Source organism: Alligator mississippiensis, chromosome 1 (assembly GCF_030867095.1).
Source record: "Alligator mississippiensis isolate rAllMis1 chromosome 1, rAllMis1, whole genome shotgun sequence".
NCBI classification, from domain to species: Eukaryota; Metazoa; Chordata; order Crocodylia; family Alligatoridae; genus Alligator; species Alligator mississippiensis.
Window position 1 is genome coordinate 325,743,907 of NC_081824.1, and position 20,148 is coordinate 325,764,054.

The 20,148-nt window shown below is 44.1% G+C and overlaps 1 protein-coding gene across 3 annotated transcripts in view; it reads right to left on the reverse strand.

The window, feature by feature from the left end:
* FRMPD4 (FERM and PDZ domain containing 4) overlaps window positions 1–20,148 on the reverse strand; it is a 490,887-nt gene that overhangs the window by 195,557 nt on the left and 275,182 nt on the right. For all 3 annotated transcript variants that reach the window (XM_019495129.2, XM_014607778.3, XM_019495131.2), the window contains one exon: window positions 4,903–5,019. In XM_019495129.2, the coding sequence (XP_019350674.2) occupies window positions 4,903–5,019 (117 nt within the window). The remainder of the gene's footprint in view (window positions 1–4,902; window positions 5,020–20,148) is intronic.

Here is a 20,148-nt window from a genome sequence, read left to right on the forward strand (position 1 = left end):
CTGCCCCTGTTGGCAAGGTGAGCACCAGGGCACAGAGTGACTGGAGCCCAGCTGGGATCATGAGGCAGTGACAGCATGGTCCAGAGCTAGAGCAGAGCCAGGATCCGTAGCCTGCATGTCCCAGGCAGGGGCGTGCAGGCTGCAGATCATGACTCTGCCCCAGCTCTGGACCATGCTGTCACTGCTGCAAGATCCCATCCAGGCTATGGAGCAGATCTGCACCCTGCCACATGCCCTGCCAACCCTGCTGGGGCCGGTCTCCAAGGAAACCCTAGCCTTGTGCTATCACAGACTGGCTGCTGCTGGAGTCTCCATGAAAATCAGCCCCCAGCTACATGGGCAGGAGCTGCTGGGAAATGGATCCACCATTTTGCCTAACCCTGAGGTATATGGACATACTGCTAGGAAGCAATAAACTGAAGCTTTAGACCTTAGAGCTTCAATTATTTTGGCTGAAAGGCTGCTTAATGAATTTTGGTGAGCTGTCCAAGGCTGCAAGGGTAGCCCTGCCCCTTGACAGGTGTCCTGCCCCCTGACTGCCATTCTAGGACCAGAAGTCCTGCCCCTAACCCCTGACCTTTCCCACTGGAAGTCCTTCACCTTGCCCCTGGAAGTTCTCCTTTTGGGAAGGGGCTTGCCACCTTAGAACCAGAAAAAACCCAAATTATATACTAAAAATCAAACATCTACAATAACATATTTTAAACTTATTTCAAAAAATATTTTTGTCCTGATTTGTGTGTGTACATCATGAATATAGAGATGATTGCATAATAGCTCAAAATGAAGTCTTACTCTTGTATATTGTGGGATGGGGTGTGGCGGGGTATGAGTGGGTGGGTATGGGGTTTGTAAGGAGTGTATATGTGGGGGGGTGTGCACGCATGTATGTATGTGAGGTGTGGGGAAGGGTGTGTGTGTGGGGGTTTGTGGGGGATTTGGATAGCTATGGGGATTGTGGGTAGATGTGTCTATATGTTGGGTAGGGTGTGTGGGGAGTGGGAATGGGGTTTGTGTGGGGGAGGGTGGCTGGGGGGTGTGGGTATGGGGTGTGTGTAGGAGGGTCTGGGTGCATGTGTACGGTGGAGTGTATGTGTGGGGCCCCCCCTACAAACATGCCCCTCTCACACGTGCCCCCCATTGTACACAGCCCTTGCCAGCAGCAGCAGGCACAGCCCCACAGTGGTGCACAGTCCTGGAGAATCCCAGGACTGCACATGGCTGGGCCACCAGCTCCATTATGCAGGACTTACATGCCCAAGCCCCATGTCACCAGGAGAGAGCCCCATGCAATGAAGCTGGAGGTGCAGGTCATGGGGCTTGACTCAGGTGGCAGGGAGAGGGGCAGAGTCAGCTTGGCTCCATAGTGCAGAGCTACCCAACATTCCCCATGACCTGCACGTAGCAGTGAGCCAGGCTGCTGGCTCTATCCCATGGGGCTCCCCACAGAGGCATGCGACTTTGGTGGAGAACCCAGGAACTGGATGGGAGCCCTGCACAATGGAGCCAGGTGGATCCTACATCCTTGCTGGGATCCACACTCCTGCCATCCTGTCCTGGGTCACTGCCAGCCCCAGCTCTAGCCCAGGGGCAGTGGTGCAGGTTTCATGCTCCTGCCCAGCTGCTGCTTTATCATCACCCACCACAGGTGCCACTCCCACCTGTCCACCTGCCCCTGCCACCACTGCCTCCACCACCACTACAGTTGCCACACTTCCCCTGCCACTTGCCTATCTTACTGCTCACATGCCACCATCACCACTGCCCCCTGCCACCATTACCACTCCCCTCATCTGCTACCACTTTCCTACCTCTGGGGCCGGGATCAGGGCCATCTCATGGGCAAGGATGGGAGTGCAGCATGTGCTGCCCCCACAGGAGTGAACGGGGCTCGGCCCCATGTGACCACAGCAGTATCCAGCCCAGCCCTGGGCTGCTCCAGTGAATTGGTAGGCACCCACCCACGGGCCAAATGAAATCACCTGGCAAGCCAGATTCAGCCCGTGAGCCGTATTTTGCCCATCCCTGCTTTAGAGGAAAATGGGAGAGCTCTTCTTTTTTTCCCTTGTCCATAGATTAATGCTTGTTGAGGAGGGCTGAAGAGCACTAAGGTTGTATATGAGCTTAGTGAAATCTCAATCATGCATTTAGGTTTATCTGGAGAAAACTGGTGCATCTGTTTATTCTAGAGTGTTTTTGAAATATTGACAAAGGAGCCCAAAACAGTGGATGAGTGCTTCTCTATTACATTTTGTACAAATCCAAATAAATAAATAGACAGACGGACATCAGATTATGGCCTTGAAGAGAATGGAGATCATTTATTTCCAAGGATATAATCTAGTATATTATATGAGCACTAAAACCCATGAAAAAGAAATCGGAACACTAAACTATGGGCAGTATTATTTGATACCATACAAAGTCTTTTAACTGGTTATGAATGTAATTCAAAGAATATAACATTTTGAAAGGCTGTAAAATCGTATGGGGCCTCAACACAGTAAAAGGGAAATCCAAATTTAAAAAAAAAGTGTAGTCCGAGGTGATAATTACCAGCTACTTCTTAACTTTGAAATGATCTCTTAATTTACAAAATTAATTAGTGTTAATGCATTCAACACAGTAAGCCACAGCATCATATTGATATACAAAGTTGTGTGACTAGTATCATTCTGAAAGTGAGAAAAGCAGGAATCAAACTCTATGACTATCTTTACTTACTAGTTATTACTGTTAAAGTAATACATTCTTCACCAGGTCACTGCATACATGCGAAAGAGCCCATGTGATTCTCCTTATTTTTGTTTTCAGTAGACTTAGTGCATGTTGGGAAAGGACCCTGGGGCGACAGGTGAATTTAAGTTACAGTACTTAGGCACCGAATGACAGCACAATATTTCAGAGAAAAACTTCTCAGCTAGGATACTACAGGAACTGGACTTTATTCTAGTGGTGCACAGGCACAAGAAAACAAAGCAGTACAAAAGGATATTGCAGACTGAAAAGCATTTCTGCTTCCTAATATCCAGGAGTTTTGAAATGCCAGGCAATCAGATATGGAGGACATCACTCGTACTGTACACTGCAATGTAATGTAGTGAAAAAGATACCTGAGCACAGTACCACAAAGCTCCACACAGTGTAATATATCCTGATTCTCTGTGCTGCTGTACCTACATTGCTTCCAATACTTGAGTAAGGTCATTTAAAGCTATACAAGTAATTTTCCATACTGCAGTCCAAGGTCATGTGATAGACAAATTTCAGACTGTAACACACTCTGAAGTCCAGAGGTGAGACCAACCCAGCCCAAAGAGAAGGGGTGGGGTGGCTATGATGATTGTAAGTCACCTTTGACTCTTCTTCACCCAGCCTTCCTGGTTACCTACTAACTGAGCTACCCCATGTGCAATGTAAATACACCTTTGGCCTCAGCTTGTGGCACAGAAACAAAAGCAGTAAATAATCCCTGCCTACCCACTCCTGTACTATGCATGACAGCCCCAGAAATGAAGTGATACTGATGTTGCAGGGGTGCCCCCAACCTTGAGCACAATGCTATGGATACTCCCATAGAAGCCCCACCACTTCATTTCTGGGGTTGATGTATACACAGGAGCATGTGGCTGGGGACTTATTGCCTAGTTACATGAATAAGTATTCTTGTTCCCATTATGTGGGACATTTTGGAGAACTGTAGAGGGCTCTAAATTATAGTAACATATTCATGGCCGTGGGTAAGCGTGTTGAAACCACAGCTTTGAAATGACAGTTAGCTGATCCTGGAAGATATAAGTTAGGCTAGTAGCAATACATATGGCAAAACCAAGTGGTTCAGCTCCATTTATTCTTGACAAAAGGCTTCCAAACTGGAATACAATGAACACCTGAGCTTCCAGTGCTTGCTAGGCTAGGAAAATCTATTTTAATCCCATAGCACCTGAACAACTCAAACAATTATGCCAGGTTTAAAAGGCAGGACCAAGAGAGAAAATAACATTGTTTAAAATTTGATTATTCATTTAAATTTCTTGTATTGTCCTCTTAACTCACAACCAAAGGACAGTGCATCTGACCTGTACAAGAACAAGGAGATGTAAAATCTAGATTAAAAACAACATTGGCTGAATAGAAGTGATTTTCTTTTTGTCATTTTGATGAATGTACTAAGCAAACTAAACTCACTTCTATGCCTATGCCTGACCTACTGCCTCATTCTTTAAACTTGGAGAACAATTTTTGTGAATGACAGTTAAATTACAATTTTTCATTGTTAAATTCTCTTTTAAGGAACGAATTTCTGAAGGTCATCACCAAACATGAAAAAAAATTCTTAGACTGTTGGCAGATGTTAAAAAATCCCCCCCAAAACCCAGTGATTTAATTTAAATTCAGTGCACTCTAATGCCAAGTCCAGCACATGCCTAGAAAAGGTAGTGTATTAGTTGGACCCAGCTTGCCTGACATCTGTATAGATTAGGGACTTTAGTGGGGCTTTTTTGACACTTATCAAATAGCTGATTGAATCAGCTTTAGCTGAAAGTGCCAAAAAGCCCTGCTAAAGGACCCAATCTATACTGATACTGCGGAACTGGGTCGAAGTAACGTGCTGCTTCCTCTGGTAAAGCACTTTTTTGGTGGGGGGTTAACATCTGAAAGCATTAATTTGTCTATGTTTTCGTATGTATTAGAAATAACAAGATAATAAAACAATTGTGTGAAACAGGGCAGAATGAAGACTGGACTGATTTATGCAACAAATCAGAAAGGCTGAGTATGAACACTGTAAAACTGAAAGCTGATGTCAACAACTCAAGATGCAAAGAAAATCAACTAAGTGCTACTGTTACAGTACTGTTCTTATGCCTGTGTCCTTCTGTAGCAAAAGCTCAAACCTACTTGATGAAGTAGTCTCTCCCATCTCTGTTTGCCGTCATCTCCCATCCATAGGGTGTCCCCTGATTCAAGCTCCAGGTTCCTGCAGGATGTGGCCAGCCTGAAGACTTGGTCCTGTGGCTGTAGCAAAAAATATAAGCGCTCAGAAACAAAAAAAAGTATAACTTCTTCTCTCCTTATTTTACTGATTTCCTTATACCAAAATCATTTTCCCTGGCATCTGAGTGCCATCAGCTTTATAAAATATCCCCCAAAACAATCTCCAGGCTAAAAGTTGCTGTTTAGTTCTGATCTCAATCATAATTTGTTTTCTAGCCATTATGGAGGACTGTGATTTAGTCCTGCATATCTGTGTAACAGCTCAGACACCAGGTCATTTGTACACATCTACAGATGCCAAGCATGTATAATATACATTTCTTATGTAATATACATTGCTTATATACCACACCATATCTAAAAAGGGGGGGGAGCAGTTCCATTTCTTGTTAAATCCTCTGTTCAAATATAAGACTCCTAACACTCCATTTTTATTCATAAATCCTTGCTGTAAACTATGTGTATTTAAATGTACTGAACGACACAGGAAAATGTAGAATGCCCAGTTACCATAAATGCTCCTGTTACCATTAACTGCTTCTTACATGATAATGAAGAAAAACCCCAACAGTAGGTATAGAGATCCTGTATTAATTCAGTATAAATGTGTACTTATAGCCACTTATCCATTACCTGTCCTCCAAATCACTTCTTGAAGTTCACTTTTTCAGTTTATCATTCTGCTACTGACCTCTGCTTGAGAATTCACCATTGCTACTCCCACACTCTTATCATAGACTGACTTCTGCTATCCTAAAAATAAAGCCCTGTTAGAGGAATATATTTGGATCATGAAACTATGGGAGGCCCATCCACATTTGCAACTAATGGTGTTGTTGAATGCATGACCTCCCAGTGCCACATATCCTAAGGATCTATTAAGCAGGAAGCTCAAAACCCAATGGAGAATTACTGCCTTTCTACTGATCCTTTGCACTCATTTAACAGGAGTTAAGCTGCTAGTTACCACACACACCAGCTCCTGTGTATAAACCCTGCCTCACTCAGAGATTTATAGGAGCAAAAATATTACTCCAGTTTACATTACAAGGTTCTGCAAGTTGATTAGGGGTATGAGAAGATCATACCCTGTAGCTCTGCCACAAAATCCCTAATATGTGGACTCAGCTTTGCTGGCTGAAGAAGTCTCCTGCCATTTGGTTTGACTGCACTGATTGAAAATCTTTTGCCAGCAGAGACTATCAATACCAGGGGGGCTCTGCCACATGGCAATTAAAACAGCAGTAGCCTTGCTTCCAGCACAGTTAACTGAGGCAAGTAGAGTTTAAAAGAAACCAGAGACAAAGGGCAATGGGATTAAAAGAAAGGTTGACAGGGCTTCCAAAGGGCCCTCCACACCAGAAGGGGGTGGGACAATATGCTCCCTTTATTAAAAAAAGCAGAAGTGTAAAAAAAAAAAACAATATGAGAACTTGATTGCTACATCCAACTCTTCCATGCCAACCAAAAATAAGAACACACACATCTAAGTGTATTACAGTCATTTGCCACCCCTGGTCTACATTCACATAGCTCACTAAGATGTATAAACGTAGACTGAGAGCATCATGTATAGGTGTTTACCAGTCCTGGGAGCTGCAAAAGGAAACCGGAATAAATAACTCAGGGTGGGAGGCAGGGTAGGTAGGAGCAAAGGGAGCTAGCTGGTCTGTGGTAGGGGTAAAAGGAGTTGGCAGGTCTGGCAGGTGGTGAAGAATCTGCAGGGGGGTTGTACATCCAGGGGTGGGGAGGTTGGAAGGCTAAAAATAGCCTGGTCAGAGTTGGAGGAAGGATAAGAAAAGCATAGCCCTGGGGCTGGGGCTGGAGACGGCAAAATGCAGCCCGGGGGCTGGATGCAGCCCACCAGGCCATTCTATCTGGCCCACAGGGCCCCTAAAAAATTTAGAAAATTAATATTTATCTGCCTCTAGCTGCCTATTATGTGGCCCTCGATGGCTTGCCAAAACTCAGTAAGCGGCCCTCTACCCGAAATAATTGTCAGCCCCTGGGCTGGGGTGACTGGCTTGGCTTTCCCAGTCCCAGGGCTGTGCTCTAAACATATACTGGTGATAGAGTGGGCTAACCCATTCTTGATCTAAATTAGTTCATCTTTTCAGGTAAACTAACTTAGATCGGGCCCCCATTTTTTGCCTGATTTAACCACCCTGATTGTCTGTACAATAGGCATTTAAGTCAACTGAACCCTAGTTAGGTTGATCTAAATGTAACTTCTTTATGTATCCTAAAAAACTTTTTCACCTCGATCCCCCTTCCCTGTCTCCCTTTCCTTTTTCTACCTGACAGACCATAATAGTGATGAGTTTTACTCATTTTATTTACATGAAGTAGAATGTAAGCAGGGACCTTATCTTATATCTGTGAAGCATCATGCATACCAATGATGCCGGGTAATTAATAAATAAAACAGACAGACAGATACAGATACGTTTTCCTCAAGACAAATACAAACTAAAATGTAACCTGGTGAGCACTCTTTAAAAATAAGAAAAAGGTCTCCATGAATACCCCAGCAACTTCTTAGGTCTACAAAGTTGTACATAATCTTTCCCAAAGGGAGTCTGCACCATTAAAACAAACAGACTAAATTCTTTATTTTTGTTCTCACTTTGATGTTTCAAGCATTAATCGCTACTAAGGAACAATATGGTATTTCAAAATGTTATTCTCTGCTTTATGTTTTATGCGTATATTATAATGGAGTGTTTGAGATCACCTGAATTTATTACAAATTATATAATGACTTTATCTTTGCAATGTAGAAAAACATTTTTGTTAAGCATATCCAAACAAAGGCATTTGCCATAAACTGGACTTAATTTTAATATTTTATAATATTGGAAATGTTATTATTATTATTGTTGCTGTTGTTGTTATTAATATTAATATAATAATATTCAGTGATAATAATTATCAGCATCACCATAATAATAATAATAATAAAATAATAGGCTTATTCTGTCTGTCCAGTGCACTCTGATTGGTTGTCTCAGCAGTCAATCACAATGCTTACTGAAACAACCAAAATGCTCCGGACAGACAGAATAAGCCTATTATTATTATTATTATAGATCCTGAGACATTTCAAACAGATACACAGGCAAGTCAGAGCTAGAATGAAGCACTGCCATCCCCCACAAACCTGCCTGCTTCTCCCACGGCTGGGGGGCAAGCTGGCAGCAGGCCCTGAGCTGCGGGGGGCCCTGCTGCTTCCCTCTGGGCAGGGGCAGCATGGGTGCCAGCAAGTGGTTGCTGCCCAGGGGTGCCGCTGGTGCAGAGGGAAGCACTGGGATTTCCTACAGCTCGGGGGCTATGTGACCTGCTGGCAACTCACTTCCCAGCCACAGGAGGCACAGGTAGGCTCTGGGAGGAAAAAAAGATCAGAGGATTAGGACCCTCACCACTTTTTTCCACCCCCCTTTGGCAGAGCCTGCCTGTGAGAACTGCTGCCAGGTTGTACAACTCCTGAGCTGCAAAGGGTCCAGTGCTTCCTTCCGCAGTGGCCGTGCCCCCCAGGGCCACTCAAGAGGGGTGCTACGTGCATGGGTGCAGCCCCAGCTTGCAGGCAGCACCTGCTGGATCCAACGGTGCATGGAGCGCTGGAAGCCTGATTGTTGTCAGGGAAGCTCGACCTTAGCAGGCTTCCAGCATCCCGTGCACCATCCCCGCCACCTTCCCTTCACCTTGGGTGACCCAGATATGGGCTTGCTGTCTTGTGAAGGTGGCAGGAGGGCAGCTGAGTGTGCTGGCAGCCAGAGAAGGCAGTGGGGACACTGCACGGGGCACTGGAAGCCTGCCAAACCCTAGCTTCCCTGCCACCTCCTCCTAATAGGGCCCTTGGGGGGAATATCACTGTAATTTGCTACATAGCAAACTAAAATGCATGGGATGTGTTTTAGTTTGCTGCATAAGAAATCATTTAAATTGAAATACACTGCTGAACGTATATTTAATCATAACATGCTGTCAAACATGTACACTGTTAAGCAATTAAATCATTAAAAAAGACAATTAAACCATTAAAAGGGGCAGTTTTCCGAGATTAAAAGGAAACACCATATATATATATATATATGTATGTATGTATGTATGTATTAATGGCATTTAATTTAATCATAGAAAAATGTAGATTTTTGGTTCTTTTTTTAAATCCAAAAATTGGGGATTTTTTTTTTTAAATCAGAGAAAACCAGGATCCCTGCTCATTAGAATAAAATATTAAAGAACAGGTAAAAACAAAAAAACCTATTCTGGATTGTATTTCTTTGTTTCATTGTATTTCAATGTATAATTTTCAGATCAGCAGGAGAAAAATGTCTTTTATCTTTGTTGAGAGAGATATCATAACAATGTTAAAATTTTATAGTTCAGTATTTTCACCAATGAACAACTGGTCACAACACTATGCTCACTGATTTGGTATGTTTGAAACTGCCTGCCAGCCAGCTTTTTGATTCAAAAGTGACTTGATTTCTTAAGTCTAACCAAGTCAATTATAGAAACAGGAGTAAACTTGCTTCTTTATTGCATTTAAAAGAGGTAGTAAACCTAAGCTAGTTTTCCAATCCTAGCCATGTAGCCAGCTAAATCCATATTCAGGTAGCTAAATAATAAATCATATCTTTTAAAAAGTTTTTTCCATTTATTCAAAGAAGTCAGATCCTGTTCCACCTTTTGGACCCGTATATGCATTCCTATGCTGTCCTCATATTAATATTATAAACTGTTTAATTATTTTATAAGTTGATAACTGCAAATTGGGACAATAAATTATAATGGATTTATCAAATACTACATGCATCTATACACAATGCTATGGCGCCATATTGTCCATTGGCAAAAACTGTGATGCCACTGCTACATCACAGTGGCAATGTGCTCCAAAAAATAACCATGTATAGCCAGCACAGTGCAGTATGGGATGTTAGTGTGCCATCCTTTAGTACTTCCAAAAGGAAGCACTAAATGACGGCAAAGTAACGAAGGTGCTATATGGCCCTGTGTACACATGCCCATTAATAAGGATCTCAAATACATCTGTTTGCAATTAACAATAGCTCGCCTCGACATTCTTGTTTCTTGAACCCTATGATAATACTTATTTACTCACGGCAATTCTCTTGCATACCTGAAGGTTGGGGATTCACAGTACCTCTATGTACAGTATGACCTTTTACCAGAAGTAAATTAGCATTACCAATGTAGTAACATTGTTAATATATGTACTGCAGCATGGAAATAAGACTTCCTGGAGGGATGCTGGAGACTTGGCAGTTACTTTTTAAAGGAAAAGCACTGTTGGAGAATTACTAAATTTATCTATAAGCTTGTTGGCAACTGCCTTAGTTTTCAGCATGCTTGAAATCTTGGGCTGAAATGTCTGTATTCAAGGAAGAAGAGAAGTTGCACTGCTTTGGCAGCCTATTCTTGTGCAGGGCCATTTAGGCATAGACTTTCACTTATTCTACTGACCTAGATGGATTACTATAGTTCCTGGGCATTGTTTGGTAATAGTGCTTTCCCCTGACTGTATCTTTACAGAATGGGGGCAGAGGGAAGAAGGGAGTAGGCTTTTCTGAAACTCAGTACCAGTGCTGCTCTGTTAACTGTCTAGAGAACACAACTGTAACACAAGCAGTCACTGACCTGTCCTCAGAGCTCAAGCATGTTATCTCTATGACATTTAATCTTCCTTTTCTTCAGGAATAAAAACCTGCTGCCTTAACTCAGGTCTCCCCTGTTCCAGAGAAGCTTCCTTTGAATCACTAGGCCTGTTCAATCTCCTCATTTTAATTTGAAAAAGAAATAAAAAGTGTTTTAAAAGACAGCATGGCTGTGCTATCAAGATCAATCATCATATCCTGCTATCAAAGCCCTCCTGCAATGCAAGATGCCATGGCAGGTACAGGATGGACAAAGAGTAGTTGATATATGATCAAGGACAGTTAAAGGGTTATCTCTGCGCACAAACAAAATACTGAAGAAAATAAATTAAATGCATCTCCCAATAAAAGCAGATTTCAGCCAGGAGTTTTGCAGCCTAGAAACATACAATATAGGAAATATTAGGGAAAAAAATTAGGAACAGATTTAGGGCTAATTCACAAAGAGCTACGTATATTTTACAGGTTGAATCTAATGGGTCAAACCTAACTACCATGGCTTTTCCAGAGCCACTTGGAGAAATATTCACAGCATGGCTAGAGGCAAGGAAGTGCTTGAGTAAGGCCATTGACACTTGTTCATTTAATGGCACGATGGCATCTGTTCCTCAATCACAATAACTGCACTTCTTGCCTAGCCAAACATGTATTATAGGGCACATGATTTTGGGATTATATCATAATTTGCCATAACTATTTGCCAAAGCAGGGGAGCCTGGGATCATGATCCTGGGGTCCCCCACAACAGCAAGTTGAAAGCCAGGTACCCAACTGAACTGGAGCAATCATGGGCCTGGGGCTGACATTCAACTGATTGTTGGTCTCAGCCTCAGGACCATACCGAAGCCACTTCAAGTCTCTGGTGGAGTCACAAGGCTGGAATCAACAATCAGTTAATTTTTAGTCTCAGCCCCACGGTGGCACTGGAGTCTCAACATGGCTCCATTGAGGTTTCAGCACAAGGAGTGATAATCAGCTGGTTGTTGGTCTCAGCCCTGAGACTGCACCAGGGTCTCCAACTGGCTTTCAGAGCCCCCTGCACTGGGACGTCAGAAAACCAACTTTGTATACACCCCAATGATGCACGCATTTTTTAAAGGACCCAATGCATAAAAACCCCAAGATCAGGAAGCCTATCCTAGAGGCCCTGTGGCCGAGATGTCAAGTACCTTGCCCTGGCAGCTGCAGGGCAAGACAGTCAACCTGCTGGGTTGTGGACCGCCTCATAGGCTGCTCCCCCCAAACCTGGTATCCCTGGCCCAGCTGTGCAGCTCATCTGACTCAACAGCCTGAAAACTCAAACAAGGCTGTACCACACAGCTGTTGGCCTGCCAACGTGAGAGGAGCTATCAATAAAGGCCCACCATATAGCCAGCATCAGGCTACATGGAAGCCCCAGACACACAAACCTTGCTTCAGATACCCTTGTGCCTCTTGCTGAGGACTACGAACAGTCCATGTACCTTTATAGAGAGATTCAACAAACCGTGCCCCTAGTTTCAGACATCTCCCTTTTAGCCCTTTTAGGTGCCGGTGGCCACCTCTTCTCAACCTGTTATCAGAAGAAACCCACACCCAAACCGCCACTACTTGTTTCCTTTCTGGCTTCTCATCACAGACACTTCCAATTGTTTATTATAGTTATTGGGCTCATGAATTTGTGGAATAATCCTTGTTCTCTACAGGTCTCACTTCACAATGCCATGTGACTTTTTAATTCCATTTCTTGCCAGCCTACACAGTTAATAGCACCATTTATCCTAAAATGCCTTTAATGCAAGGATTAAAAAACCAGGCACAAACCAACTTGATGCCAAACCCCCTACTAAAGGTCTAACTCACCCTGTGAAACTCCATTGAATAACTTTACCAATTCCTTTGCTGTTGACTACTTTAAATGGGATGAAAACTAAGATGCCTAAAAATGTCTATTTTATGGATTGAGCCCAGCAGGCACCCAAGGACATTGATCTGAGCTCTACTTCTACACTCACTGCTGAGGTCAGACTCTCTACATGAGGTCAGAGAGAGAAACTGGCTACTACTGTCAATCTCTTGCCAGATTGGAAATGTAGGAGATTCAGAACACTGGGGACCTTTTGGTACCCACAGAAGGGACCGGGCCCCTGCTCCTGTTCTTCTGCCAAATATGGGTAGGGAATCCAGCTTCTGATGCTCTTCTGGTAGGGGGTAGGAATAAAAATGCTGGTGGTCAGGATAGGTTGTCACTATTTCCTCATTCATCTGGAGCAAGGGTTGACATAGCAGGGTCAATTAAAGGGAACTGGAAGGCTTCTGTTTGCAGGTATGGGGAGAGCCACAGAGTTATGTGTTAAGTTATATATTATATTGTGAATAGGAGTTTTGTTTTTTTGTTTTTGTTATCCCAAACATAGTTCAGATTCTTTTCCTTATCTCCAGACTAAATTTATTCATGGAAAATCTAATCTCATTTGTTCTTGTACTAACGTTGTCTTTTAGCTTATATTGTTCTTTCCCCTGTCAGCTGTTTCTTACCTGACAGAACTCTTATTCCCCCTTAGCCTTTGTTTTGGGAGGCTGTACCAACCAAAGTCTTCTAGTCCTCTCATAAGTTGGTACCCCTATTCCTCTGACTATCCTAAAAGTCTTTCTCTGCACTCATTTCAGCCTAAATTCATCTTTCTTGAACAAGAACAACCAGAAATATATATTTCAGATAAAAAGTCACATTAAAGTCTTGTATACATTCTCTCTCTATTAGAAATATCTTCCTTTTTTATAAAATATTTTCTTATTAATTCCCAAGAGCACAAATTTGTGTATTATACTGTTGAATATATAATTTTTTTTCTTTTAAAACAGTTTTCAAAGTCAGCAGTTTTTTTGATGGCCTTCTGATCTCCTATATTGATGATGCCTCCCCAACTATTTTATCAACAAATTTCATCAGCAAACTCCTATTATTGTACCCCGAGATGGAAATTACCTGTTGTCATCTTCCTTTAAGACAAATTATAATTCCTTAGCAGCCCTGCAGGACCTAGCCATAGGAATTGGGCAGAAGCAGCCCCATGCTGCTTGGCTGTGACAGCCAGGTGCAAGGACACAACAGCAGTAGCACCAGGAGTCTTTGAATCTCCAGGGCAGGGAAAACTGACTGCCTTCCTTCCCTAACCCCCCTCCCACTGCTCTTCAGTTCTCAGTACCATCCCTACCTCTGAGTACAGTAGAGTTTTGACCAGGGTGCCAAACTCGATAGTTATGTTTCAGCTTTGAATTACAGATACGAGAAGTTTTCTTTTCTTAAAAAATTGTTCTTCATTTCCCTTTCTTATTCTCCCTCCTTTCGTCTTCTCCATCTCATTTTTCCCAGTCACTGGTGTCCACTAGACCCCATTACTTTTCTTGTTCACCGATTGTTTCCACATAAACCCACATTTCATTTTCATTCTCTCTTCTCCCAGTCCATACCTCCATTTTTATTTAAAATGTGTGCTTGAATACATGGCATGATCTCTCTTTTTTTTTTTTGATTGTTGTAGATTTTGCTTTGAAGCTCACCAATCACATTAGAGACAGAATCACAATGCCAGGTCAAATATCCCTTGGAGTCTATTTTGGGAAGAGGCTAAAGTCCCTAACAGGTGAACAGCAGTTTGGGCCTAGACTTTTTAGGACTTGCCACTTGGATTTCAGTTACTGTTCTATAGGTTACTGCAGTTGTACAGTATTATACAGTGCAAAACAGAAGTAAGACAAGTCTATTTTTAAAGAATTGCGGTGTGTAGGTAGGATTGTCTCTCTGCTTTAATGGGGTTTTTGACCTTAGGCTCTCTGAAGTTTACTCAATGTTTTAGAAAAATGGGAGCAGTGTACAGAGTACATTTGTCTCTTTCTCAGTAAACAGACTAATCGAATTGCTTTCTGGAGTTCATAGAAGCTCTCTTTTAAAACACCTTGTTTTCTATTAAATGAGAGCATTTGGAACATTCTATTATATCATGCCTAAAGCCTTTGTATAACAGGTACACAAAAATGATTGCACTATTGCATTAGTTGCAATAAAACACACTATTGCATTAGTTCTTACATTTTCCTTAAAATGTAGATCTTCAGCATTTAAATCAGATGCCTGATAAAGTAACTGGTATCAGTAGTGGGAGCAATATTGCATTATACAAAAATGAAGAACAATTAATCTTTTTGTAGCTTGCTTCCTTTATCTTCCTAAATACTTTTAATCTTCCCAATTTTCTAGTTAAAGCTCAAGTCACCAAATGTAGATAAGGAAGTTATGTCATTCCTCCCAGGTGGAAAAAAACACCATCATCTGCCATGCAGTTGTTGTATAGTTCATAAAATGTACTGTTCCTAATAAATCAGAATGTTTAAGGCGGTACAAATTAGACCTTTTGAAAAATCAGCTTTTAAATAAGCAACACAGTACAATATAATGCATTAGTTTGTTTCTTACCACATATTTTACATAGCATGAAAACTGGCCAGCTGTGCAATTCTAGGGACACTACATATTCATTAAAATCTAACTCTGTGCACTGAATGCTGAAAAGTGCATAGAAAAGTGCATGTATTCTTATGCATAACAGGGGTATTTATTGGATTTGCATACAGAACAAAGCAGAACCGACAGAATATGATGCACTGTTTGTACATGGCATGCAAGACAAGGTATGTGGGTTCTTGAAGAATAGATTTGCTTTACATCTGCATGACTGAAGGAAAGAAAACACCAAGTGAGAAGTGTGCTAAAGAGATTAGACTGAATAGTATGAGCAGAAGAATAGGAAGGGGAAATCACAGTTTCAGAGGGAAGGGAGAAGAGAATTGTACATCAGGGTAAGTATAGTATAGACAAGGACCAAGGATTATTCTGCCACAGTTTTCTTTCCGAGTTCCAATTTAAAAATAATAACTGTATGTTATAAGAACAAATTCAGAGCTATTTTGGAGAAGAATTTTTTAGGAATTATGTTCTATAATTAAATAACCTGGTTTTAAGACCTGTCATCTGATAACGTACAAAAAGTGCACTGTTTCAGGATACTTTAAAATGTCGTTAGGAACTTTTATATGCTCCCTGAACCACTTTACAATCTGATTTTTAGGAGACTGAAATTAAATTAGAGAATGGAATGAAGAAGTATCCAGTTTAATGTGCAGTTTTAAAGAGGAGACCAGACTGTATTTCACAACCAAAGTCAGCCAGACATCCTATTGTTTTGACAGCAAGTTGTAAGAGGTCTCATAATTTAACTGCATCTTCAAGGACAGCTACATTAATGCACAGCACTTTTACAAATTTTCAGATTACTGGAAACAACCATAGTAGGAAAAAAACAGATATAACTTTTGTACTTTATCTTCAAACATATATTTAGATCCTTCAAATAAAATTTTCAGTTCTCTGTAGGGAAACAGAACAAACACGATGACATTATAGCAAATAAATTTTAAAAGTTAAATTAGACCAATCGTCTTTTTTATTGAAACAAACTGTTGTTATAAAATCCTATTTGCTGACTTGAAATCATTATGCTAAAATTAGCAATCAGCACAAAGCACCATTTTTCAGTGATTCACCGGCTAGTTCTAAAAGCTCATGGATTTTTCCTTTGGGGCATATTTGATGACCAAGGAAATTTAGAATTATTTTTACTGAAGTGATTAGCTCCATTTTCTATAATGTCTTTAGGAAAGTTTTCCTTTACTAAATATACCAAATACTTTCCTAAGGCATGGGGGAAAATGTAACATTTGTAGCACGTCAAATGCCTTAAAAGGACTTTTTAAAATCAAGTTAAGAAACAGATGATACACGGCACTATAGAGCTATAAATTGGGCTGAACTTGGTTTGTTTGTTTTTTTAAACTGGATCCAACAAAAACAACTCTTAAGAGGTTCACTGCAAAGCACCTGAGGCTATATTTGTTCTTCCCAGAGTGGTGCAAAGAGGAGCTGACTACCCCTCCAGAATCTCACAGTAGTTTGCTCTCTATGCCCTGCTTGCCTAAGGTGAAACCTCTGAGTCACTCCCACATCTACTGCCCTAGGCTGACCTCACCTTTTTAAAGCTGGGCATGAAGTTTGCATATGTAGTCATGGTGCTCAAGAGGCTGCGTTTCTGGGGACTGCTACTAGTTGGTGAGCCTTTGGGTTCCACCACGCAGGTTTCTGGGACAATGTCACAGATGCTGTGGGAAGCTCATGTTAAAATTATTATCTGGGGCAATAATTGCTTTCTAGCATCCAAACATCCCACCAGTGCTCGACTCAAAGACCACAGTCACCTGTCAGCTTCTCAGCTGAAAAAGTTTCCTTCTGCCATTCAAATGTCCAGTGTGGGGATTCATAAGCCAATCGAAGGATAGGTGGATTGGGTCTCAAAGTAACAAGGTGAGGGTGAAGGGCCTGTCAATCCTTCCAGCTCTACGCTGGGAACAAATGTGTCCCAAGTCATTTGGGGCAGCTTGCTGGAGTTCATCAAGATCCTGGCATTGTGGACCTTGCCCAATAACCCAGGGCTATGTGCACAGTCCACCTCTGCAGGACCACAACACCCTGCAGCATAGTAGAGCTCATTAAAGCTGATGTACTTGGAGCCATAGGCACCAACTCTGTGGGTACTCCTAAAAAAAAAAAAAAATTCCTTTACTGGAAGAACCAACCTATGACTACAGCCCAGCTCTGCAGTGTCTGTAAAGTTTGGGTGCTTTAGCAGAGATTTTTGGCACTTTTAGCTAAAGTTGATTCAATCAGCTATTAGATAAAAGCACCAAAAAAGCCCCACTATAGTGCCCGAACTTTGCAGATGCTACAGCAGGAGTGGGCAAAATACGGCCCACCTCTGCTGTAGAGGCCATTATATCCAGCCCACGGGGCCCCTAAAAATATAGAAAATTAATATTTCTCTGCCCTTGGTTCCTGTCAAAGTGACAGGAACCAAGGGCACTATGGACCCAGGGGAAGCCCGGCGGGCTCCAACAACAGCGGGGCCTCCTGACACTGCCCCACAGCTGGAAGCCCCAGCCGGGGTTTCTGGGCTGGGAGCATGTGGCTGCTGGAAGCTCAGGTAAGTGTGTGGGGGGGGGGGAGGTCCCCAGGCAGGGAAGGAGTGCGGGGGGGGGGGGGGGGGGGGGGGGGGAGAAAGCAGCCCAACCCACACCCGGTGCCCTGAGCTGCAGCTGCTTGCAGCCTGCATGGGGCTGCTTGTGCCTGCTCCAGACAGCCCCATGTGGGTTGCAAGCGCCTGCAGCATGGGGCACCGGGCTTGGGGCAGGGCCACTTCCCCCTGACACTCAGCTTTTCCCTGGCTCCTTCCTTGCACAGAGAAAAGTGGCCCCTCGCTTGCCCCATGGGTGGTACTCCCCACTACAGGCTTTTGCAGGCCACATGGGGCTGTCTGGAGCAGGCACAGGCAGCCCCAGGCAGGCTGCGAGTGGCTGCAGCATGGGGCACTGGCCATGGGGTGGGGAGGGGCTGCTTTCCCCAACCCACTGCACTCAGCACCACCTTGTAACCTGGCCCCACTGCCAGGCTGGCAGTGGGGCGGGTTACAAGCTGGTGCTGAGCGCAGGGAAAAGTGGCCCCTCACCTGCCCCATGGTCAGTGCCCCACACTGCAGCCACCTGCAGCTCGCATGAGGCCTGTGCCTGCTCTGGACAGCCCCATGCGGGCTGCGAGTGCCTGAAGTGGGGAGCGCTGGCCATAGGGCAGGAGAGGGGCCACTTTTCCCTGTGCTCAGCACCAGCTTCTTCCCTGCCAGTGAGCAGGGCTTGGGGCTGTGTGCTGCCCCCCCGCCTGTACTGCGGGGCTGGGGGGCACTGGGTGTGAGTGGGTGGGGAGCCAGTGGGAGCACAGGGCCCGCACCGGTGTCCAAGGGCATGCTGGCAGGGCCTAGAGCAGGGTTGCAGGAGCACAGGGTCTCAGCTGGCAGGGGCTCTATGGAGCCGAGCCAGCTCCCCTATCCCTGCTGGAGCAGCCCAGCCCAGCTCCACAGGCCCCTGCCAGCCTATGCCCTGCTCTGGGCCCCACCAGTGCTGGTGCTGGGACATTGGTCCCAAGATGGTGACCAGGGGGCGGGGCACCTGTCAAGGGGTGGGGCACCCATGCGGCCCTCGACAGGCTGCCAAAACTGGGTAAGTGTCCCCCCGCCGAAAATAATTGCCCACCCCTGTGCTACAGAGCTGGGTAGAAGCAATGCACTGCCTCTTCTGGGCATCAGCAAGGCTTGCGCCGAGTTAAAAGGAAAGTGCTGGTTTGGTGGAGGAGGGGGTTTACGCCTGCAAGCACCCACCAGCAAAAAGAAAAAAAAGTCGGCACCTATCCTTGGAGCCATGGTACTCTAGGTACAGAATGGGCATGTACAGGCCATTGCTTTCCCCAACACAGTTCAAAAACTGCATCTGGGCAGATCCAGCTATGGCCTGCTGTGATCGGGAAAGGGAAGAGCTGTAGTGTCAACAACTTCTGCACGGTTGATAGCATCCCATGGGTGATCAGAAGACTACCAGCAACCAGGTGGCACTGTCCCCTGCTTCTCCATGCTCATGAGCAACCTCATATTGGCAGTTTGCCATTTGGTGAGACAGAGCAACAGATCTTGAGGAAGGTATCCCTTCTCACCCTCAACTTTTGGCACCAATGCTTCTCATTCTAGGCCCTCAGGTCTATCCAATTCCCACCAGTCACTGTTTATATTTGACATGCACATCTGTCCATGGCCTCACAAATCCCTGTCTAGAAACAAAAAAAATAGGTGGTAAATACCATACTTACTCATATATAAGACAAGGTTCTTTTCCCCAAACAGCATGGAGAAAAAAGCCCCTCATCTTACATTTGCATACAAAGTGGAAGGGATGGGGGGGAGGCATCCACTGCAGCTCTGACTCTGGCTCTGAGCCCAGGTCCGGGACAATCAGAACCACAGCAGTCTCCTTCCCCTGCTCTACTTCCCCTACACAGTTTTTTTCTCCCCTGGCCACTTCCTTCCCCCACCTTGTCAGGCACAGCTTGGCTCCAGCTCAGGGTAAGGTCTCTCCCAGGCAAGGAGCGCACGGAAACTCCTTCCCCTGCCTGGCCAGTCAGTAGCACTAACACTGCTGCATGGCCAGGCAAGGGCTGAGCTTCCACATGCTGTTCTCCAGGACAAAGCAGGCCAAGTAACATCTGACAGTAAGGGGAGAGAGGGAAAGAGGCAGACACTGGGCAGTTGGGGGAGAGGGAAAGGTCAGAGGCTTGAGGGGAGGGAGAAGAGGCAGAGACTAGGGAGAGTAAAGGAAGGGGCACAGGTTGGGGGGGGCAGGAAGCCTGCAGGGGAAAGAAGTGAGTGGGGCAGAGGGCAAGGGGGCAACCTGACACCCCGCTCCAGCCACTGCTTTCCATTCTGCAGCAGTGGGGGTGGGATTCAAGACACTCCCCCAATACTTAATTTCCATGCCTGGAAAATTATAACAAATGTATACA